General features: G+C 34.8%; 2 protein-coding genes across 2 annotated transcripts in view; one reads left to right on the top strand and one right to left on the bottom strand.

Annotated features, from left to right (window-relative positions):
* LOC149065514 (INO80 complex subunit D-like) overlaps window positions 1-25230 on the top strand; it is a 140416-nt gene that overhangs the window by 6254 nt on the left and 108932 nt on the right. The window contains exons 2-3 of the mRNA XM_089253729.1: window positions 11568-11641; window positions 16892-17160. Coding sequence (XP_089109855.1) covers window positions 16940-17160 — 221 coding nt within the window. The 5' untranslated portion in view covers window positions 11568-11641; window positions 16892-16939. The remainder of the gene's footprint in view (window positions 1-11567; window positions 11642-16891; window positions 17161-25230) is intronic.
* On the bottom strand, window positions 7527-8105 carry LOC149065515 (histone-lysine N-methyltransferase SETMAR-like). The gene has a single exon (XM_089254001.1). It carries the CDS (start codon window positions 8103-8105, stop codon window positions 7527-7529), a length of 579 nt encoding a protein of 192 aa, XP_089110127.1.

Raw genomic sequence — 25230 nt, 5'->3', positions numbered from 1 at the left:
CTGATCATTCATTCACTTCACAAGATCAGATTTTTTTTCAGTTTGGCTTTTCATAACTCATCTGCTATGAAAGCATTCTAGGAAAGAGAAGTTCATTTGCAGTGTGTAGAAATGGCGTTCAGAAGACAGACATATTTGAATAATGATATTATATCGGTGCTTAAAGATATTTCGCACTGACATTTGATTGGCATTGTCTTAATTGTCAACCGAATTCAAATAAATGTGCTCGATCTCATCTAGCGGTCTAAACGATAATTGCATGAAACCATATTGCTGAAGTATAAATATATCACACTGACTGTGTATCCAGGAAAAAATATATGAATAAACAGCAAAAATACATTATTACTAGGGCTGTGAATCAATTAAAATTTGTAAGAGGTTAATCATTATTTTTAATCGATTAATCGACTGATTAACCAAATTTTAATCAAATAATTTTTTGCAATTACGTAATATTAACTGATTTTATTCATTTTTCACACATCTATTCAGCAGACGTAAACATATATAGGAATAGATTAAAAAATTAAGGCTTCCCGCATGAAGCAATTTAATATGCTGAGCATATTTTGTCAATGCCTAGAATTTATTCACTTGAATCTTGTCATTGTTTTTAAAATCAGTCAGTTATTTCAGGTTAGTCACTCGTTTCAAAACTGATAGTTATTTATTTTCCTAAAAACTGCTCCCAAATGTTAATTGTATCAGGGGCTAAATGGCAGCCTCACAAAAAATGTATCCTTATAGTGCATAAATTTTTCTTTTTTTAATTCCCCCAAAAATATTTGTTCTGAGAAGGGGTACGCTACAGCCCTGCTTGTGGCGAGAAGAGCTAATGCTTCCAAAGAATACAAAAAACTACTGCTCATAGTAGAGACAATAAATTTTGGTCGTGTCTTCTGAAACTCCCAATCAAACTCAATTTGAAACTGGAATCACCACTTTTCGTTGGATTGACTTTTCCAAAAATTTGATCGAAATATTAATTCAAGTATTTTTAAATATGGTCACATATCCAAAAATGTTATGTGTGGGAATGCATAATTTGTAAGATATCTAATTGTTTTTTGAAACCAATCAAGTTAATCCACAAACTTTTAATAAAAATTTTATTGGATTCATCAAGTCAATTAACTAAAATTTTTAACCGTGATTAACCTATCTAATAACCTACCTGATCAATCAAATAATTGGACCAGCCCTAGTTCTTACCTATTATTGAATTCTGAACTGATAGAAAGAAATTGCCAGCCAGAAGCGGTAAAATTTTATAACATCAAAGTGTTTGGATTTGATATCATTGACCAAATGACCAGAAAATACTCAGTATAGGTGGGATTCCGAAGATTGCTAGTAAATGCACAGATTTATTTTACAATATATCATATTAGATCTGGCACCTATCATCACTTGGTTGGCATTCAAGAGAAAATTTGAGCTGCCACTAATTCATTTGTATCGGCAAAAAAATCTATGAAAGTTCTATTTCATATACAAATACAATGCCACAACAGGCAAAATGCCAATGAGGTGGCTGAAAAAAGAATTCCAGCATTTGTAAAGCACCACCAGAAGCATCGGCTACTATAGTGGCATCTTGGAAATGGTGGGAGTGTCAAGTTACACAATGCAAAAAAATACATCAGTGATATGCATGGATGTCATAAGTTCGTTTGTAAAAAATGCATAAAATTTGCATTGAAAAATGTAATTAGCTGCGCTTGTGCAAGAAACTGAATGAAATAAGAATCTGTCTGAAAAGAAAAGACCTTGATACACATAAAAAGGTAATGGAGCAATGTATCACGCCGTACATTAGTACAAAAGTACCATGTTCATTTATCATTTTTTATTGTTAAATCTTGCCATTGGTTGTCTCTTAAATATCCTCTAAAGATGGGGTCTTTATGGACACCGTGTATACTTGAGAAAAAAGTAAATTTCATTATCATATAAATTCACCATGTGGTACAATGCTTTCCAGTCTTTAGTAAGATATTTTTGTGTGATTAAATATGTTGTGTTTAAAAAAGCAGCCATATTAAAATGACTGCCGGGGCTCTTATAGGTATAATCATAGTCTGGACTTTCTAGTGTTAATGATTTTCTGATAATGATTGATTATGGATTGTACTGTGGAAGTTTATTATTGAGTATATAGGCGTCTGGCTAGATGTATTTTGTAAGATCCTGTTGTGAAAATTGTCATTAGCTTTGTGGGAAAGTGAAATCTAGTTAATTCATCACTAGAGCCTGGAAGTTTAGGCACTAAAAATGGTTGACATAAACAGGCAAAATGGCACTAAAAATACCTAGAATAATCACTAAAAAAGGCATTTATAATTTATGGAAGAAAGAAGAAAAATAAAACCAAGATATTAAAAGCCCAAAAAGTATCTAAAAAATTGTTTGCAACCTCTACTGTGTTTCAATTACAGTTTGTAATAACTGCATTATTACCCAAGTTAGATTGATTTCAAGAATAAAATAAAGTATTTCAGGTCCCTCAGGTCAATTCTAGGGTTACCATTACCAGATGCGGAGCCTGTAGAGAAAATGATCTGTGCGGCTCCTTCTAGTTACGAATGATTCTCGTTTATTTGTTTAATGTTTGGAACAATGATCATCATTTCTATAGTTAAAACATAACTAGCTTGTTCTATTGTAAATTTTTTTTGTATTGCCACATATGTGAGACGCCTTCAAGAGTTTGGCCTTGTGTTGCTGCATCTGTCTCACACTCCCTGAAGGTGACTCTGATCAATTTAATTGAATACTTAATATGTATGTAAAATAAATAGCCATGGTTGTTTGCAGTGCATTTATGGTGTAAAAAACAAAATCAGAACAACATGGACCCCAAAGCCCTGTGTGCCCTTACTCCTGCTTGTGTGAGCGATGACGTCAACTGATGCCACAGTCATCAGTCAGCTATATATATACAATGTTGTCCAAAGCCTGAGCGAGACATGTGCAGCATGTGGAGAAACAAAAACTTCTAATTTCCTCTGCTTTTCTAACATGGACCGCTTTATCTGAAACACATTCATTCATGTCTAACACCATCCGATCAAAGCAAAGTTAATGCATGTCAACGCTGATCTTTCAGATCAGTTATTTGTGTTTAAATGGGGCTGAAAGAGGTTAAGGCTTTTCTAATGATAATTAGTATCGAGAGTTGGAACATTTTAAAAAGAGCAATTCTATTGTTTTCAATGCTCGAAATATCAGTTTTACAGATTATGGCCTCTGAAATTCACTAATAAACAGGGTTGGTAAAAAAACCGGGTTTTTTTGGTTTAAACCGTTTTTTTTGTTTTAAATAGTATTAACATTAAAAACAATGAAATTTCTGAAAAATCATTCAAACTTCTAATAATTAACTAAAATTAAATGGTTATTAATGTAATTAACACTATTCCCATACTAATTAATCAGTAAATATTTCTTACATTTTAACAAAAACCAACTTTTGCAATTTAATTATTTTTTGCTTAACTCAATGGATTACTGTGTGTTTGAAAATTCTTTCAATGTTATTATTAATCATATACACTGCTCAAAACAATTAGGGGAGCAAGCAAAAAGTGAAGAAAACCGTGCGAGACAGCCACGTATTGGCATACAATGGATAGTACACGCGTATCAATGCGCAATACAGAAAAAAGACATAAAAAATTAATTTGGAATTAAGCTTTAATTCTTTGAAAATATGGAAAAAACATGAAAAGATGATTTAGGGCAACAATTTGTTACATGTAAACGATAAAAAAAAAGTACTGTTTAGACATGATGCATGAGTTTTAATAGGGCGTGTGGTCTCCTCGAACAGCTAAGACTGCTGCACACCTGTTTGCCATGGATGCGATGAGGTTATCGATCAGACTTTGGGGAATACTGATCCACTCCTCAAGAAGTGCAATCTGCAAGTCTCGGACAGTAACAGGCGGCCTTGGTCGCGCAGCAATGCGTCGCCCGAGCATGTTTGGGACATGCAGGATTCAGGTCAGGAGAGCACGCTGGCCATTCCATACGCTGTATTGTTTCAGCTTCAAGCATGTTCTCCACCAGACGAGCTCTATGCGGTCGGGCATTATCATCCTGGAAAACAAAGGAATCTCCAATGGCTCCAGCGTAAGGGATGACATGAGGTCGCAGTATCTCATCTGCATACCTTCGGGCCGTCAAAGTGCCATTCCGAATGATATGCAGGTCCGTACGTCCGCCTATGCTGATTCCACCCCATACCATCCAACCAGCTCGTCTGTATTGTGACCTTTCACGAATGAATGCGGGGTTATTTCGAGTGCCCCTGTCCCTCCATACCAGAACACGTCGGGTGTCACACTCCAGACTAAATCGAGACTCGTCTGTAAACAGCACTTGGCTCCAATCATGTTGCTCCCAATCTCGATGTTCAGCAGCCCATCTTCTTCGGGCCGCACGGTGGCGTGGGGTCAACGGAATGCAGACCATTGACTTACGTGCATAGAGCCCTCCCTCATGAAGCCGATTACGTACTGTTTGGCTGGACACCCTTCGCCCTGTTGCCAAGAGCAACCATCTTTGCAGCTGCGTAGCATTCTCTGTTCTGTTTCGGGGTGTCACACTCCAGACTAAATCGAGACTCGTCTGTAAACAGCACTTGGCTCCAATCATGTTGCTCCCAATCTCGATGTTCAGCAGCCCATCTTCTTCGGGCCGCACGGTGGCGTGGGGTCAACGGAATGCAGACCATTGACTTACGTGCATAGAGCCCTCCCTCATGAAGCCGATTACGTACTGTTTGGCTGGACACCCTTCGCCCTGTTGCCAAGAGCAACCGTCTTTGCAGCTGCGTAGCATTCTCTGTTCTGTTTCGACGGGCTGTTAACCGTATATACCAGTCATCAGTTGCTGTAGTGGCGCATGGCCGACCTTGCCCTGGTCGACGTCTAACATTTCCTGTTTCTTGGAATCGATTCCACAGCCTTGCAACAACACTTCTGGTGACTCCAACAGCGTCCGCGACACTACGTTGTGTTTGTCCAGATTCCAGTCTGCCTGTAACACGCCAGGTAAATCACGTTGATACATTCAGGTAAATACATTCAAATACATTCAAAATACATTCAGGTAAATCACGTTGTTGAGACATCCTCAAGTCACCTTGTCTCAAAAAAAAATACTGCGCAATCGAATTTCACAGTTACTGCTGTAAAACAGACGTTTCTGCAACATCCTGATTTCTGCTCTTATCTCCTTTTTCTGGTTTTTGACGTCATGAACTTTGATTTGCATACAAAGTTTTCTTCTTCCGTTTCCTGCTAGGCTTTAAATTATGGATGATTCATTTTATGTTACTTATCGGTATACATCTTTGCGTAATTTTGTTAAAACCATGTGCTCCCCTAATTGTTTTGAGCAGTGTAGTATATAAAGGTTTTTCTCCAGTTCCTTTTAGTATGCTTAATTATGAAGCTATTTTGCAAAAAGTAATAAAAATTAGGTGAATATAATGTATTTAATGAAGCATAAATAATGCAGATTAATTAGCAATGATTTACGATATACAGGGTGATTATAACTAAGGTTCTGATTTCAAAACACTGTAAAAAAAGAACGATTGTCAGAATGACTTGAAAATCGACGTGAATATTCCTGAAAAAATTCAATTTTATTTGATAAAGGGGAAAAAATACTTAAAAATATAAAATTAATGACATCATCCAATATGTGGCAAATTTGCTCGCAGAATGGAAGCGATAGCCAGTCATGGCAAAATGATACCTTAATTATAGCATTACACAATTTCATAATTCATGGAAACATCACAAAAAACGAAGTAATTGAACAAATAGCTACAATTTACTTAAGAAATGTTAAATATGTTGTCCAACCTGAGGTTGAAAGCACAAAAATTGTTGTTCAACAACAGAATCGGAGTATGCCATGCTCATGATGTGGATATGCTTGCAATTCAGCTTCAATAAACCAAACGCGCCCCCCCCCCCCCGTTAATATTCCTGAGGAACTTCTAACATATAGTGAATGTGCTGCAGATTGCAATTCACCAAAGTTTGCAATCTGACCACTGTTTATAACATTTTGAGGTACCCCCACAGCCAGAAGTTGCAAGGGTTAAGGTGCATCCTGTCAAAATGGGTCTTCAGCAGCTGCTTTGCTGGTATTGCAATGTGCATCTTGATAGAAGTTCTATCGACACACTGATGCTGTGGAAGTGCTGAAATGATGTGGTTGCACAAAATATTATACTGCTGGCCAAGTACAGCATCATCTACTTGCACATTTTGCACTACTTGCACTTTTTTCCTTTTGCGAAAGAAATTTCCATTGCTTCAGGAGTATCTATGTAAATTTTTAAGTAATTCTGACCAGTAGTTCTTATTGAATGGTTTTGGAATCAAAACTTAAATTATAATCACCCTGTATATAGCTGATTATTTTTCATAAATCTGTTACTACTATACAGTAGAACCTTGATTAACTGGGCTTAACAGTGTGAAAGTATAAAAAAAACAACTATTGAGAGAGAGAGAGAGAATTAAGACTGGGAGATATACAGTAGGAGATGTGCTACTTCTTATGGCAAAGAAAATGAAAATGTATGAGAGGTAATGTAACTACTAGTACACTGGTCTTTGTCCTTTAAGGACAGCTGGTGTCTTTATTGGATTATAGGACCACCTGCACCCTAGCATGATGGTGTCACTACTGTTGCTGCTTCTTTGTGAATAGAAAAAGAAACCCTGTGAGATATTACATCACTACATTTAGATGTGTGATGCAATCCTTATTCATGAATTTGCTAAAGATAGAGCATCAGAATATAGCCAAAGGTTAGAAAATATAGTAAGAATGAGAAATTTTGGCTTCTGTATACAACTTTAAATAACTAAGATACTTCATATGAAAAATATATGTATATTCTGGACACTTTTATGAGATTTTTTGAAAAAACCACTTATAAAATCTTATGTCATTTAAAGATATACCATCAGAATGTACCCCAAGGATATAAAATGGGGTAAAAATGAAACATTTTGGCTAATAATGAACCAATATGATATTTTTCACGGAAAAAAATTATATTTAGGCAACTTTTATTTGATTTTTTGAAAAAAACCAAACTGGTTTTTTTAAAAAAACCACTTGGTTAAAACCAAGGTTTAAACCAAACAACCCTGCTTAAAAATATGTTAAAATAGGCTTATTTTTATGGTGCAAACATTTAAAAAAAAGCATATTTGCCAAAAAGTTTGAAAATAGGCAAAAAAGACATTTATGGCATTTTGCCTGAACTTCTGGGCTCCATTTATCACAAAAGAAATACCAAATTTTTGGTTTGTAAAGAACCCTTGACATTTAACTTCAACAGACATATTTTTCTGCTAAGCAACCAGGAGTTAAGATTTGGTGACCAACCCAAGTGGGATCCCAAGATGGTTTTATATAGGTTATATATAAGGGGTGATCAAATGAAAAGGTACGAAACGACACGGTGGGTACAAATGTAGACTTTATTCAAAATATACACCATAGGCCTGAGCACAACGATCCCACTGATGAACAAGCCGCAGGATTCCTTGTTCCCAGAATTCCTGTGGCCGTGACGAGATCCAGTCCTTCACAGCGTCCTTGAGTACGTCGTCCGAGTTGAAGCGCTTCCCTTTCAGGTGTTTCTTCAGTGGACCAAACACATGGAAATCACAGGGCGACATGTCCGGACTGTAGGGCGGATGGTCCAATGGCTCCCACTTGAACTTGGCCAGTTCCATGTGTGTGACTTTGGAGACGTGTGGACGCGCGTTATCATGGAGCAGAACCACACCCTTCGTGAGCAGCCCCGGTCTTTTGTTCTTGATGGACCTGCGTAGGCTTCGGAGTGTCTCACTGTACACATCGGAGTTAATGGTTTTTCTGTGCTTGAGGAATTCCACAAGTAGCAGACCTTGAATGTAGAAAAAGACGGTGAGCAACACCTTGCCTGCTGACGGCACGGCTTTGAACTTTTTAGGGGGAGGTGACGACGCATGCTTCCACTGCATGCTGTCCCGCTTTGTCTCTGGCTCGTAGTGATGGCACCAGGTCTCACACATGGAACTGGCCAAGTTCAAGTGGGAGCCGTTGGACCATCCGCCCTACAGTCCGGACATGTCGCCCTGCGATTTCCATGTGTTTGGTCCACTGAAGAAACACCTGAAAGGGAAGCGCTTCAACTCGGACGACGTACTCAAGGACGCTGTGAAGCACTGGGTCTCGTCACGGCCACAGGAATTCTGGGAACAAGGAATCCTGCGGCTTGTTCATCAGTGGGATCGTTGTGCTCAGGCCTATGGTGTATATTTTGAATAAAGTCTACATTTGTACCCACCGTGTCGTTTCGTACCTTTTCATTTGATCACCCCTTGTATATATCTTCTGAAGAATGACACCCATAGCGAGTTTGAAATGCATTAGAAATTTTTTATTTTTCTTTGTGCAGTCTCTCAATAATTCGAGGTGGTGGAGTGAAGCACGCTTTTGGATTACTGAAAACTTGGATTATTAAAAAAAATGCAAATAGACTTTTTCAAAGGGGGTTATTAAGATTAGGGTTTCCAAGAGACTGATGACCTCTTTATAAGGGAGACTCTTATATTCCTGAGGCTGATATGAATGTTATTATTTTACACTATAGATGAGCCTACGAAAAATTCTGGTGTGGAGTCCCCCAAAGACTAAGGATCAATACCCCTTAAAACTGAAATGACTTGTATTCGTAGGGAAATTCAAACCAAATGAAATATAGTAGAGTCTTGAAATTTTAACATTCTGGAAAATCCAAAGTGCTGTAATTTTTAAAAATCCATCTGAAACACCTGTTTGTCACCAAAAAAGAACATGATTTATTTTATTTATTTAAAAATACAAACTACAGGCAAAAGCCCAGTTACAGTTTGCATATATGAATACAAGATTTTCATATTGTGGTCCAAAGATATGAGAACTCTTGTCATACTCACTTATAAAGATTATCAGTCTTGATAGCCCTTATCTTATGTCTAACACGGAAACGGAAAGGAAAATTGTACACAAACACTTTGACTGTTTTGCAACTAATAGACCAAAGGATCATACATGAAATTTTTCATCCAATCTCTCTTTGCTAATGTTAGTTCTACTTCAACCACCCTTAGATTATCAAAAACCGTTTCTGTACTTGATGCTATGGTTTTAAAAAGCCATATCTAGTAAAAATAAGTTGCTTTTCTGGAAAAGCAAACTTTTCTACAGGAGAAATCAGTGTAAGGGTTGGATTTACAAATGATATGCAAAACTTACAAAATTTTATGCAAGCTGATTTTTGCGGTCGCAGTGCTGAACAGGACCGTAATTAGAGGAAGGCAAAGGGGGTAAAAAATTTAAGGTAGTGACAAATTTTAGGTGGGAACAAAAACACTTTTAAAATCATAAAATTTTACAGTGGTCTGGGCAGCAAATCATGTTGTCTTCCCCCCCCCCCTCCCCACAATAATCCTGGTGATGAGGATTACATAGAGAATGTTCAAACCAAACCTGACATGGCAGATATATTGACACCTCATTGAAAATTTTAGAGAGTCAAAAAAAACATTAATTTTGCCAATTCAGATGAAGAGTGGGGTGAAGTTTTATACAGAGATGCTGGGAAAACCTAAATATTTAGTAATCATATAGTATGTATATAAATAATGTTTATTACTTTATCTATATTTAAATAATTAAATTATTTACTTTATTTGCAATTTTTATTTTATTTCAATTACATACGAGATCGTTAAAATACTTGCTTGAATATATGCTGTATGCTTATAATATATGTTTTTATATTAGGTTGCTGTATTTTTTTTATATTTGACATCCATATTTTTTATGGGTATCTTTTTTCAGTCACCTTGCTGAGCAAAACGCCGGTTGTGGTCTTTGTATTTATTTGTATAATTTTACACATACATCAATTGAACCTTTATTAAGTGGAAACCTGTGTTCAACAGAAAAAAATCTGTCTTTTGAGATTCCGTTCAAGACAGGTTTTACTGTATTATAAAAGAACTCAGCGGACCACAACTAGCCTGCAGGCCATGCATTGAAGACCCCTGGACTGGGGCATATCAGGGGGCATGAGGTGGTTTGTATATTAATGGGTTAGTAATTACTGGGGTCTAGTTCCCTCCCAAATTTTTTTTGGGGGGCATATCTAATGTCTAGCTTCCGGTGTCTATGCATACCTACATAATTAATTCTATACAGTTTTCAATATCTTTCTCATTTATACAGATTTTCTTTATTTGATGTTTTAAAGTTATACAATACTGTTTATTGTGAAATACTTCAGGACTTTTTTTTTCAAAATGATAAATAATATATGCACTATATCACTCTATGCCAGGGCTTGACAAATTGCAAGGTGTTATTTTAAAAAAATACTAGGCCTGGGAATCTATTAAAAATTATATTTATCATAAAATTTTAATTGATTAATCAAATGTTTCCAAATGCTAGCCATATTCATACAAATGTAGGATTTGAATGAATTAATACTAAAAATAATACTAATAATAATCCCAGTTCCGGCATGGATGTTTACTAACACACTAACAAATTCCCTTGGCAGATTGTAAAGATCTCTTGAGAATACTGTGATCACATTATAATATGTATTTTATTAATTTCACGTACCTATTCTCTATGTATAAATGTATTGATTTGTGAATAAATATAGCAGTAGATCAAGAAATTGAGGTTACTTGCAGCAATTTAATATGCATAACAGCATATTTGTCTAATCTTGGAATTTTCTCACTTGGATCTTGTCATTTATCTAGAAAATCAGTTATTTAATTTTGAAATCATACTCATTGATTTCAAAATTACTTTCAATCTTGTTTCCTTAGAAACTATAGGAACTAATTAAAAGTGGGTTCTACTCCCATATTGTACTAAGGGGGGGGGGGGCAGATGCTTTCTGAATGCTAACACTGCTGTTCTAAGTGGAGACAATAAGTGTTGGTCTTGTCTTCTAAAACTCCCGTCGAACTCAATTTGAAACTAAATCATCAGTTTTCGTCAAATCGACTTGCATTTCCCCACGCTAACAAATTTGACCAAAATTTTTAAATATGAACATCTAAAATGTTATCTATAGGAACATAAATTTAAAAGACATGTAATCTTTTTTGTCAAATAAAAGAAATAAATTTACTAACTTTAATGAAAATTTTAATGTAACCTCAACTAAAAGTTTTAACAGATTAACAATAGATCAGTTAATCTACTCGATTAATGAGACCAGCCCTATAAAAAAATATATTAATTAGGATTGTTTTTCTTGAGAGAGAAACCATGCTTGGTTGCTCCTAAGACATTTGACTGGTCCCCTAAATTATTTTTTGATTTGTCAAGGCCTGGTGTAAGCACCTCAAGACTTTAAACATGTTTTTGTAAAATAAGCACTACAACACTTATTTCCAAAAAAACTTAAATGCAAGTGCTTCTTATACATTTGCCATGTTGAATATCATTTGTATTTATATTTTTAGATAATGTGTTTGTCATCCTGAATGTTTGATGTGAAAAGTGAGGAAAGGTGGCCCAAGGCCATGTACAAAATGGGGTGAGTTTTTTGTTACTTTCTGAAAATTTAACCTAGATTTTTTTCACAAATGTGGATGTGTGGTCCAATTGGAACAAAGCAAATGTAAGCCATAAATATACTGGCTTTGTATCAAAGTATAAATTATGAAAGATATAAAAGAAATGGCACATATCTCTTTAACTGTTTTAACATCAAACTATCAACAGAATTATTTATTGCTCTTAAATTCGGCATTCAGGGTTTTTTAATCATGCGTATTCACAGATTTGTTTCAAAATTTGAATTTTTTTTTTCAAATTAGGTTGGGGGCTTCCCTCCCCATCCTACTTTTTCTTAATTTTTGGAGTGGGAGCTCTGTTACCATGTTCAAAGCATTGCTGAACAAGTTCCCTACTATTTTTTTAGAACATTCCCCAAATAATGTTACTTGGGTAGATTGACACCATGACATGAAATCACAAAGCAATATATTATTTCTGGCCAATCGATGGAAAGACTTTGATCATAGGTTCTGTTTTTGGGCCCGATGGTGATTTTTTTGGTGGTATGAGTTTGATTTGAAGGTGGATAAAAAAACGTACTGTTCTGCTATTTTCACTAATTTGTGACGTACAATGTCACATTTTTTCAAAAAGGAAAAAATGCCTATGATTTTTACTCTCATTTATAAAAAATTCTTATTTTTTTCATAAATTCTTATATTTGTCAGTGGGGCATGGTTGCCCAGGTCTATATACTGTTGTAGAAGGAATGAGGCAGTTAAAGGCAACACTTCCTTCGCTATTCAAAGATAATTTAACATTTATTACGCAACTAACATAACAGAATCTACAAGAACATATTGGTGCTAGCTATCTCGTGACCATCTTGTTTGAGCGGCAAAACGCAAGTTCACTACCTTCATTGCGCAGGTACGCTCTTTTCCCATTATGCTGACAGCGCCATCCCATGGTGGATGCTCTGTTGCTACAGTACCCCTCCCCTAAGTGATGTAGTCACATCATTGAGTAATTCAGTCCATCCGGAGCTCGAACTATTCTGCCAGAACGGGTACGTTGAGTCAGAGTAGTAGTGGGTGCAAATGTCACGTGTTGGATGGTTGGAATAGTCGTCATCTGCTGCTCTGATGTTGATGGAACTTCAATGTCTGGCTCGTCCAGGTACTGGTTGTTGAGAAGATTGGCCAGTTTCAGTCGATCGACCGAGATGATGGACTACCTGTTCTCGACATGTACACAAAAGAATTTTTGGGACCGCGACAGCACTCTGAAGGGACCTTCGTAGGTCAGTTGTAGAGAACGTCAGACAGCGTTGGTGCAAACAAAAACATGCATGCAAGTCGTCAGGGCTTGTGGGACGTAGACATTGCGTGTGACGCCATGCCTTGAAGTCGGGATCAGCTTGAGTGTCCATTGTGTGTTTCAATTTGTCGAGTTAGGAGGTTACTGGCTCCCGGACATGTTGTTTGACAAAAAACTCTTCAGGCAATCTCAGCATTTGACTGAAAACCATTTCGGCAGTGGTGGTGTTCAGGTCTGGTCGAATGCATGTTCGGAGGCTGAGGAGCACAGAAGGAGAGCTGTTGATCGAATCACGGGTCACAAGCTAGCCTTCAGTGCCTGTTTGAGCTGTTGATGCTGCCATTCGATGAGCCCTGTTTGCTTTAGCATTGTGAGCAGTTATATGAATATAGTTTATTTTTGAACAAAGTGAAAAGTGAATAGATGTGATTTATCGAATAGATGTGATTCAAATTGTGAATCCTAGATGTAATGAAGGACGTCATGTTTGGGTGGATCGACTTTCGGGTTGAACGGTCGGGTAAGTGACAGTGTTTTTTTTCAAAAGTTTGAATGAAATTTATAATTCGAGGACACAGACAAGACAGGCGAGATTTGTAAGTCGACTTGCTTACCTTTTGTTGACAGTCCTGTTGTCGAGTCGATCAACGTATTGTTGCCGATATCCACCATCCGCTTGTATTGGTTCAGGGAGTCTGCGCCGATAATGGCTTGCTGTAATATTACCATTAGGCCCCCGTGGAATGATTGAACGGTTTACTGCATGCCTCAGCACTGTTCGAGTCACTTTATCTTTCCGCTTGCTCATCGCCTTATGGGTTGACCAGTAGCTTGGCCGGATGCCTCTTGCCGTATTTCGAAATCATCCTGATCACTCGTCCTGTTCTCCGACTCGTTGTCTTGTGGTCTGACTGGTAGCTTGACCGGAATTATCTCATACACCCACATCTGGAACGACGTGGACTTACCATAGTGGATAGATGCTTGTCGATGTCCTCTTCGTCTCCTTTCTTCTGCCGTACCTACATCAGTGTTTGGACTAGACTCTTACGTGACGAAACTGCGATCGTGTAGCTAGAGACACCTCGATATCTGGTTTTCTTAACTTTGTTGTTAACCATTTAAAGGCCGATGTTCCATAAATAGAACATAGTTTTTATTTACAAAAATATCAGATAAAAATTTATTCAAATATTTCCGGTTTTTTAACGTATATAGACAAAGTTCAAAGTATATTTTGAAATAAATTCGGTAACGTCAAGTTGATATAAACATTTTTGACAGATTTTAAAATTTGACTTTTTTTTAGGCATTTTCCCATTTTGATTAAAATTTGCCAAAATTTCAATTTTGAAGTAAATTGAAAATTATTTTGCGTGTTTCTACCACTTAATATATCAATCAAAGTAAATCAATTAGTTTCTTTGTACTATTAAACATTAAAGAGCTGCGCGTGTTCAAAAATGCATGTTCCATTTATGGAACATTGGCCTTTCAAGAGAGCAATATTCCATGGATATCTAATGTGCATTGTGCTGCTTCCATTTTCCCATTCGAAGCCCAGGGTGTTGTCATCATTCGACATGTGTATAGGGGCTAATTCTGAGTAATATAACACAAAGGAATGTGCTTTGTGGGGGTGGATTGTTTATATTGGGTAAGTTTTTATTCCTACATTCTTAGAAATGTATGTTTTAGTGAACTGCAGACTAATCAAACTGAGTTTGACAATCTTAGATAGTCTTGTTGTGTTCAGCTGAGTGTAACCATGTCAGAAAGATATCTCACATTAGAAGAAGCGTTAAGATATTTAGAAACTCTTTCACATATTCCGAATTAGAGGATGTAGATATATGGCAATTACATGCTAATGAAAATGGGAACATCACGGATGAAGATGATATTGTTGAAAATGATCTAGTATCAACAGTGCCAACTGATCAGGGTTTAAGCTACGGTTGCATTTTTCGCAAAATGCGAAAGAAAATCATAGAATGCGAAAAAAGTAGTAGCCACTTTCGCAAAAATGCGTACAGGAGGTACGCAAGGAGTAGACATCCATACCATCAATCATTACATTAACATTGTAGCATTTTGCTAAAGCTTTTCCCCCCATTTTCGCTTTTTTGTGAAAGGAATTTTTTATCCTGCTTAAACCCTGCAACTGATGTATGTGAAATGCTAGATAATTTTGCAACAACGAGGATGAGGTGTTAGAAAACTCCTGAAACGTGTTCTTTGAAAGATGTAAGACAGAAAAATGGAGCAAAGCGTAAGTGCAACACTCAAGTTTCGAGAAAAAGCAAGACAGTTTTGAGCAATCCAAAAAAAACTTGCATGGGATAAAAAAAATTCTTTCTAGAATCTGATCAAAACCTTGGCTCTGGATTCCATTGGAAAATATTTGTCACATGACCATTATAGCACGTTGGATAATTCATTCAGAATTGCGAGAAGCAGATCTTATTTCGCATTTGGAATTCCAAAGAGAAGTGACAATGGACCTTCTATGAATGGAGGGGTTAATTATTTATCCATTTCCATGTTGTCAACTGAGAAAAATATGTCAGGTCATTTGATGGCCATTATATTGTGTCTGCGACGCAAGGATGGTGTGTGCTTTGCCAAAAAAAACACTATATATGAGATTAATGTGTGACAAACGGGTCCATCAAATATATATGTTTTTCTTCTTTTATCACAGACATTAGAAAAAAAATTGAATTTTCTGCATTCATTTTTATGTTAAAAAACCAGTATGTGTTGCGAATTTGAATTTGTAGTAGAAAATAGAAAATTTTGTGTGATAACTGTACTCTAGAAATAATTGTGAGAATGTAGGTATGGTAGGTTGTGAGAATACCAGTTTCCGCTTACACTTCTCCTCAAGTACCAATGGTCTATTTAAGAAACATCGTGAAAAACAAAGAAAAACTTTTTTTTTTTTTTTTCAAATTTCAAAGTTGATCTATGTATATGCCTCAAAAAGAGGCCAAAAGGACCTCAAATTCCAAAACAATAAGTGACCGCTCATAGTTCAGCCTTTAAACGGTTAAAAATAGAACTCTAACGAAGACTTAATACTGATAAGCGAGTTAAAGGGAAATGTTATTTGTGTATGATATATTCTCAAAATAATAGAATAAATGTGAAAACTGTTTTATCTTTTCATTGTTGTCATCTGTTTGGTGAATCAATCTTGAGATTATCTCAAATAACATGGATTCAGCATTTTTCAGCATGTATCTTATGGTTGTAGATCTTTTATGATACTGAATAGATCTTGCTATTGATATCAACTTTTTTGGCTATTAATTCAAAATGATAATTGCAATTAGAATATTTCCCTATATTTTATGTTTTTAAAAATAAAGTAAATGAAATAAAAACTGTACGTAAATTTCCTGATTTTAAATTAATTGTAAAATGATTACTTTTCTAACATAAGGTACTTATAAAAATATTAGAATAGATTGCTTTAAAGTGCTTTTGAAGACTAAGTATGAATATGACAAGTTCAGTATTGATACTTCATCTGCAAAACATAATATATATAATCTTATAAATCTTTTCAAATTAGCATAGCATCAGCTTTTCACTTTTTTCTCAACAACACTGTGTACTCTGGTGCTTCTGTAAATATGTTGAAAATTCCTGCTGTGTAGTGAGGTTTCTTAAACTTGTTTTGGTATCCCCAGATTAGGAACGCATGCAAATAACTAAATTGCGACTGAGGGGGAAAAATGTGTTCTCATATACCTGTGTGCATGAAATTGTTAAAACAGGATTGTGCAAGTCATGTCCTGCTAAGTATATGTACAAATTTCATGAAGGTGGTCTGATATTGTGTTGGAAACGCACACAGGCAATGTGACAATCAGATATATATCTATGGATTGTTACCTTCAGTATATTTCAAAACTTTTTATTTAATTAATTTGTAAATTAACTAATAAATTTTTCTTAGATATGATTGCAGAAGAGCAGATTTTAGGTCTGTGATACCACCAGACTCATGATGTTCGAAGGGAAACACATTCATTTCTCTCCAGCTGACAGGAAACCATTGTGTTCTTACAGTGCTAAACTTTGCAAGCAAAGACGTATCAATGGCTATGGATTTTGCATACGTCATATTTTGGAAGATAAAACAGCTCCTTTTAAGCAATGTGCTCATGTTGCACGATACAACAAGCAAAAGTGCACAAATCCCATTCCATCAAATGAGAATAGAGAGTGAGTATTTTCATTTTTACTTTTTATGTGACCAAGCAGAAAGAATGAATTTATTCAAAAAGTTTTTCACATTAGATATAAGACAAAGTGAGATCTCGATATAATGAGGGACAAGAAAAAAGATTTTTGGTTAAAGATCTTACAAGACTTGAAAGAAAAGAATAATAAGCCTATTTGTTACATTCGCTCAATTATAATCGATACACTTATTTGTTGTATTTTCAAGTTTTATAAAAGAACTTTTATCAAACTTTTGTAGATTAATACCAGCCTCTGTAAAGAATATTGTTGTATCAAGAGGAATTTAACATTACACTTTAGCTAATTTCAAAAAATATCATTATGGAGGGATTTATATCATAATGAATATCATTGTAGCGAGATTTCACTGTAGCTACATATAGTATATAACCTTAGGTTACCTGTTTATTGATACTGGAATGTTAATTATTATTAATGGAAGTTTTCATGTCCTATGAATTCTGCTGGTAGATTATAAGACTGATAGTGCGTGTTGGCACTGACTTTTCCATCAGATGTTGGCAAATAAATACTTCAAATATTGAAGGCCTGGAATTATTGGCATGCCTACGGTGGCCAGATGAGGTACCTGAGATCCTCTTTTACGAACAATTTTTTGTCCATGTCTGCTAAAGAGAGGTTTTACTGTGCATCCCCTCAGATGAAGGCGACAGAGGAAATAGTATTACAACGGGAAAAACATGGTTTTTTTTTACTTGCACAAAACATTTGTAGGGTTACGTTATCTCAAATCAGTGCATGCACTTGGCATAACAATGGCAGTGAAGGAATGTGTTTTGTATTTTTTCCATACAAATTCTGCCATAATATTACGTCAAAAATATTGCAGGAGTTAAATAGTAACTACTGATGTATAAATAGAGAAATTTAAAATATGCATGTACAAGGCTGGGATTACACTATAAAAGTTTGATAAAATACCTTTTAGAAAACTTGAAAAAAACAACCAATAAGAGCATCAGTTACATTCGCTCCAATGTAACAGATGTGCTTATTGGCTGCATTTTTCAAGTTTTATAAAATAAATTTTCTAAAACTTTTATAGTCTAATGCCAGCCTAAGATATATGTATAAGGGACACCTTCAAAGTTTTTAAGACAGGTAATCTTTTAATGTTAAAAATAAGATTGTTCTTTTATAGAATAGAAAATGAATCACTTTTGAGATCTTAAACAGGTTTAACTCTATAGGATGCGTAGGAAAGTCCTTTTCACCTGAAATAATTTACAAATGGAGAGGACTACAACTACTTTACTTAGCTAATGGCATACTACACCTGATTCAATGAGGCAAACTGTAGTGTATTAAATAATAATTGTTGGAAATGTACAAATTATAATTTTTATATAGCTCCCAAATCCAAAAAAAATTCAATTAATAAAATTTGTGCTTCTCTCCTTTAATGCTAAAAGAAAATTTACCCTTAACATTTGAATAAAAAAATCAATATATTGGCAGTTCAAGTTGTTGATTTCTGCTATTTTTCAAGTGTTAAAATAACTAGATATTCTTGTGAAAAGGTGTAAAAATCAAGAATTACAACTATTGATATCTCAGTGAATTTTTCTCCAAATGTTATGGGATGAATTTATTTTAAAATGAAAGAGAAAGTTGAAAATTTCATGAATTGTCATTTTTGTTCAACCTTCTAAATCAGGCATCTTCAACCTGTTGCTTACGAGCACCATGATGCTCCCCCGAAGTACCCAGAGTGCTCGATCCTCGTGTTCGATTTTGTGCTCGCGAGCATTTGATCAACGTTCCAATTAAACACCTTAGAGGAATTGCATTTGAGGATTGAAATCATTTCATGAATTCATATATTAAACTTGCTGTAAGGGTACTCTTCTTTTGATGATGGGTACAGGCAGTGCTCGCGACTAGAAAAAGGTTGAAGACCCCTGTGTTCTAAAGGGCTATTTTTTCTATCAATGGTTATGAAAAGAAATATTTAGCTTATTAGATAAAATTAAAAAAAAATTATTTAAATGAATTAATTTTTTTTTTTGCTGTTTCTTAAGTTATCAATAGATGGTTGCACTTTTATTAGAGGTGGTAAAATAGCTTACCATGGACATTTAAAAATTGATGAATTGGGTGGGAAGTAATCTTCCCATGGCCTTAGAAAAGGTTCATTGGTGGTACGTGAAAATTTTTTATATCTCCTCAAATATTTTATGTGCTGCTATTTGTTGCATCTGATAAGACATAGTCACTTTACCATTATTTAAGTTGCATAGATGTAGTTCTCTTCAGTCAATATTTCATAACAAAAAAGATTTTTCTGTGTTTCCTGTATATATGTTTTTGACACCTTTGTAAAGGTTGCATAAGGTTGTCTTAATGTTCTTATTTATGCAGATATTTTGGAACAAAAATGATATATTCCCTACAGATGGACTCTTACAAGTGAACTTATAGTTCACTTTATCTTATTGTATTGTGTTCATCCAGCTGGGGGGCCGGACTGCATATTTGCATTCAAAGTATACCAAAAGCTGCAACAACTCAAATATGCATTCAGCAGAAATGGTTTTGAAAGTGCCGGGACAGCATATTTGCATCCGAGAAAACCAGTTCTTTCCCCCATATCTTTTGTATTGCACCAGACACTAATACTGCCATGTCATACTCCACTTTTCTTTCACCATTTTTAATATTCAGACTGCCCCTCACTTGAAGATCTTTGAAATAAAAAGACATAGGGAAAGAAGAGTTTAGGATCACATGTATTTTCCTACACACTGATAACACAAATACTAGAACACCAATGAACAATAGAGTGTTGTTTGACATCGATTGTCTTTGAGGATTATCATGAAGATTACTTTGGGTTGGGGAGGTAATTCTATATTAGAAACTCAGCAGTGAAATAGAAGCATTCCTGGATATCAGTAATTCCCATGAACAAAGCTGATGGAATTAGCTGAAATGATTTTCTCATAGGAGGCCTTGATATTAAGACAACCATAAATACATTTTATGGACATTGTATAATATTTTATCATGTATATATATATGGTTTGTAATTGTGCATTTTTAATTGGGTTGCTGTATTTTTGAAATATAAATGACATCCATACTTGTTTTGGACATTTTTTTCTCAAACACCTCATTGGGCGTTTTGCCTGTTGTGGCTTTGTATTTGTATAAGCTCTATCATGTTCATTCTGTCGATTTAACAATGCCGCCAATTTTTATTATTTTATCTTGGAGCCATGGCTCCCCACATCCTGCATCAGGTCTCCTAGTCTGGGATATTTTGTGGGGTCCTTAATCTGAGATATTTTGTGGGGCCCCAGGCCTGACTTTTTATGGGCTCCTGTATATCGAATTTATAGCATGGAAAAAAATGAAAATAGTTTGAAAAAGATTAAAGCCTTGTCAGCCTTAGGAGGGGGGGGGGGCTCCCCTGCTTGATGTAGAAATAAATGTTTTTCAACATAACATAATATTTTCATAAGAATTTCTAAATCCTTTGGAGTCGGAATCAAAATGTTACTGAATTGGCAGTGGTTTTGAGTGAGCCGCAAGAGCTAAATAAAATCACTTTTTAAAAAATATTGGCTGAGGCTAAATTACAGAAATTCATTGGAAGAGGAATATTCGAACAAATGTTTGTTTCAGTACAGGAACCATTTCCATTAATGTTTCATGTCCAATGGAATGAATGATTAAAATAGAAGTTTGGAATGCATACTTCATGTTTGTGCCAGGAAATTATTATTTAGCCATAAAACAGGCATGACCATATTTGTAAGGGTGACCGTAAAAAGAAGTTTCATTGTATATCATTGCTTGAAGTGGCGCATTGAAATAAATACAGTAGAGCATGTTCATAACAAAATTGAAGTCACAAAAATATTTGTTTCGCATTGCATCTGATAAGTCTGTATTGAGTGACAAATATTTGTGTTTTTCGGGAGATATAGGTGACTTTTTTTTCTTAGCCCAAGATATCAAGGAAACAGATATTTCTGGAATTATGTCAAGATTATTGACATGCTTGCCCGGTTTTCAAGAGGGCCTGGGTTGGAATCCTGGCATAGACCAGATGACTTGTTTCAGAATTCACCTGGGCATAATCCCAGAAAATATGTTTTCTTGATTTATGTTTTTGTCGCACTAATATTGTTGCAGTTATTTACAAGCAAAACATTTATTTATTTATTTAAATACCACATTACAGAAAACAATCCAATTACAGCAACGTATGACATAGAAATGTAAATGCAATAAAATCAATCGGGATAGAATGCAATACAAAGAGATATCAAATACAAAAGATAGAAACAACACCAGTCAATAACAAATAAGTAAAATGAAGGCCTGTATAAAATCACCGGATCAATTAAATATGAAAAGCAAATTGAAATTTATCATTGAAAAGCAAAACTATGTATGTGGTTGGAGGGCATTCAGGTATTATGTATGGGGAATTAGTTTCAGCTGACATCAGATTGGGGAGGAGTTAAAAACTATAATTTCTGCTTCCGTTTTTCTTGAATACACCATAGCAAGGTTTTTTTGGTTTAAACCAAGTGGTTTTTCCTCAAAACACAAAAATGGCCAAAATGTAATTTTTTTTTCCTTGAAAAATATCATAAGGATTCATTATTAGCCAAAATGTTTCATTCTTACCACATTTTCTATTCTAGGGGTACATTCTGATGGTATATCTTTAAATGGTGCAACATGGTATAAATGGTTTTTTCAAAAAAATTATCTCATAAAAATGGACTGAATATAAATTTTCTTTCATATTAAGTATCTTACTTAGTATGAAAGTACCAAAATGTCTCATTCTTATAACAGTGTACAAGCAGATGATGCTGTACTTGGCCAGCGATATAATCTATTTTGTGCAACCACATCATTTTGACACTTCAACGGCATCAATGTGTTTATTGACAGAAAATGAAAGTTCTCTATCTTTAGAATGAAGGTGATCATAAGAATGGCTCTCTTTTGTCAATCAACTTTTCTTTCATTTTTTGCTTTGAACTTATTTCTGAAGATTTATCAAATTTTAAAAGAAATTTTCCAATTTTTTGAAGTTTCCAAAATCATTCCAAAGTTCCAAAAAGTTTCATTAAATAGTAATTGGTTTTCTTGCAATGATTAAAGCATTCAATTAAATAGATAATTTCACTCAAAGTAATTTCTTTGTTAAATTACAGCTATTAAACTTACTTTAAATTAAATTCTTTATTTGAAAAATGTTTATAGAGTTTGACTGTAAATCAAGTTTTGCAATGGTTTCATGAAATCTTAAAACACAAGTTATGATAAAAATAAGCAGAAAAAAAGGCAAAACAATTATGAGAGATTTAGGCACAATTTTACATCAAGTAGGCTCTCTTGTGACTGGTCCTGGAATCACCTCTATATTTCATGTACAGTGGCAATGGTATCATATAAAATAAGATATTAAACCATGTAACCATGTCACCCCACTTTAAGATATATTCAAATATGAATGTTGAATTATGAAATATATAAATTGCTTCAGTTAATGAATAAAATTTTTGATGAAAAAAAAAAAAAAAAAAAAAAAAAAAAAAAAAAAAAAAAAAAAAAACCTTAATCTATCACTTCAAGTGACAAAAAATAACCACCAACAATCTCTACTAGTTGTTGCTGAGGCTAATCAAAAAAAGTAGAACGAAGAACTAATGGTTATTAAGACTTAATGGTAATATACAAAGTATGAAAGAGAGACTACGATACTAAGAGATTAAGAAAAAGAGAAAAGTTTTAGAAAGAAAATTCACATGCCTCTGCTAGGAATCAAATCTCCATCCTCTTGCAGACCAGGCGAGTGCTCTACCATTTATTTACACAGAGATGCCGCTGTAGTCTAATTTACCTGGTCCCGGGGCCCTGGTTATTGGCAAGATGTGAGGTTTTCTGAAAGTGGGCCAATTTCAAAACAATTTTCTTGAAACAAAGTATGTCATTTCCCCCAATCATTCATTGGTATATCTGTGAATTTTTTCCAGCATGGTCCAGGTCTTTGATCACCTGCTTATATCTCTTCGTTGAGACAGAGCAGCTGGCCATATACTGGGTGAGAGAAGAAGGTATCTTTGTGAATCATCATTTTTAAATATGTTCTATCCAAAGATTGAAAAAAAAATAATTTACCAGCTTAAAACTAAGTTCTTTTACTTTCATTAGTAGAAAAACTTAGTATTAATTATTAAAATAATTTGTCTACTAGTAGAAAAATATTCCCCCCCCCCCCCATCATTCATTACTATCCCGGTGAATCAAATAACTTGTTTCTAAAAAGATGTTCAATCCATAGATTCATTGAAAAAAAAAGAGATTAATTTACCAGCTTATAACTATGTTATTTTACTTTCATGATCTACTAAAAGGAAAAGCTTGCAAAGAAGCATTAATACTGAGAATTTAACATAATGAATTCAGCACATGTATTAAATCTAAAACAAATATGCAGTCGATCCCGCTTATAACATTCCTATTTATAACGTTTTCCCGCTTAGTACGACTTATTTTCATAATCCTAACTTTTAAGTAATTCTCATTAAGATTTCCCATTTAAAATGTTTTTATGGTGGTTTTTTGAAAAATGTTATAAGCGGGATCCATTGTAATTAAAAGTTAGGTGCACACATTTATACATTTACTAATACATTCATATATAGATTTTCTGATGATTGATTTTCCATTTCGTTAAAAAAAACCATAACTCTTTCAATTATATCTTCTGATTAAATTTAAAGCAAATAAGATTCTGACACTTATCTTCAGATTCCCTATTCATATAAATCTTTGTGGAGCGATTTTCTGGTGGACTGATTTCATTTTCGTTCCCTGATGGTTCACCACTCTGATCTGTTGCTATTTAATTGCCACATATTTTCACACCTGAATATGGGAGCTATGTCAGATTTGTGTTGGTGAAACTCAACAGTGTGCTTGTGTGTGTGTTCCCATCTATTCGAGGCCGCAGCTAGATACTTCCTCAAAAGAGGCAAGCATGCATTTTGGCACCCTGTATAATGTAGAATAAGCAGTTATAAAGGGTGAGTTCTCTCTCTCTCTTGGCGCCCGCTCTAGTCTTGAGCCTTGGGCACCTGCCCTCTAATTTTGGCCCTGCATCTATCCTCCAAATCGATAATGTGTGGATTTGAAATTTTATGTACACATATTTGTGTTGTAGGTTTGTGTGATCGATAGTGAACCAGAGCTTTTTTCAAAGGAAACTTGAAAACCTTAAAAATTGTATTTTAGCCGATTACCACTGCGCAATCGCAGGTTCCAAACCCAGATTTTCACCAAAGATGAAATCGCTGAAGGGGACCCCAAGAGATCAAAAATTGAAAATATTTTTGTAGAAAATTAAAATATTGTTGTACCATCTGTTAATTAAAAATTCTTTTTGAGTGTTTGTGACCCACAATTTTTGTGCAAGAAATCCTTGTGTGTGTCCCCGAAAAGCTGATTCTGTATTCTCACATGTGATTTTGCAATGCGAAACACAATTACAACCACATAGCAGCTAGATGATGAAACTGGATATACAAGGTAGAGTTTTACTGTACAGATTTGGTTTTTCTTCTCAACAATCTCTGAAGTTTTTTACAATTTGAATGGGTGTTCCAATCTGTTACGATCTTTCAAAAATGCACATCCGCAATCTTCTAGGAATGAGGTTAATTTACGCCATATGAGGCTTTTTGGATCACATGATATTTTGAAAGACATACAAGGTAACCAATATGACGACTACCTGTGCGATTCAGGAAAGAAACAAATCTAAATTAAAGAAACACAGTAATGAATTGTTTTTCTTCTTTTTAATGGGAGCTTGAAATTTCGAATTGTTTTTTAGCTTCAAGTTATCGATCTGCCTGTTTTTGCTTCAAAAAATGCTTGATTAAAGCTGTAGTTCTTCGATGTAATTTATATGATCCCATAATTAATTTAAAAACATCCTAAACTATATGGATTGATGCAATTGGATAATGTAAGACAATACGGAGACATTAATTCACA

This window comes from Pholcus phalangioides, unplaced genomic scaffold, assembly GCF_987345545.1.
Source record: "Pholcus phalangioides strain wild (caught in Gottingen) unplaced genomic scaffold, Ppha-v1.0 ptg000039l_1, whole genome shotgun sequence".
NCBI classification, from domain to species: domain Eukaryota; kingdom Metazoa; phylum Arthropoda; class Arachnida; order Araneae; family Pholcidae; genus Pholcus; species Pholcus phalangioides.
The sequence above is the reverse complement of the archived record's forward strand: the minus strand, read 5'-3'. Positions and strand labels throughout refer to the sequence as shown.

Coding starts and splice junctions, on each gene's coding strand:
- LOC149065515 (XM_089254001.1), bottom strand. CDS start 8,105: ATGTGTGAGACCTGGTGCCATCACTACGAGCCAGAGACAAAGCGGGAC.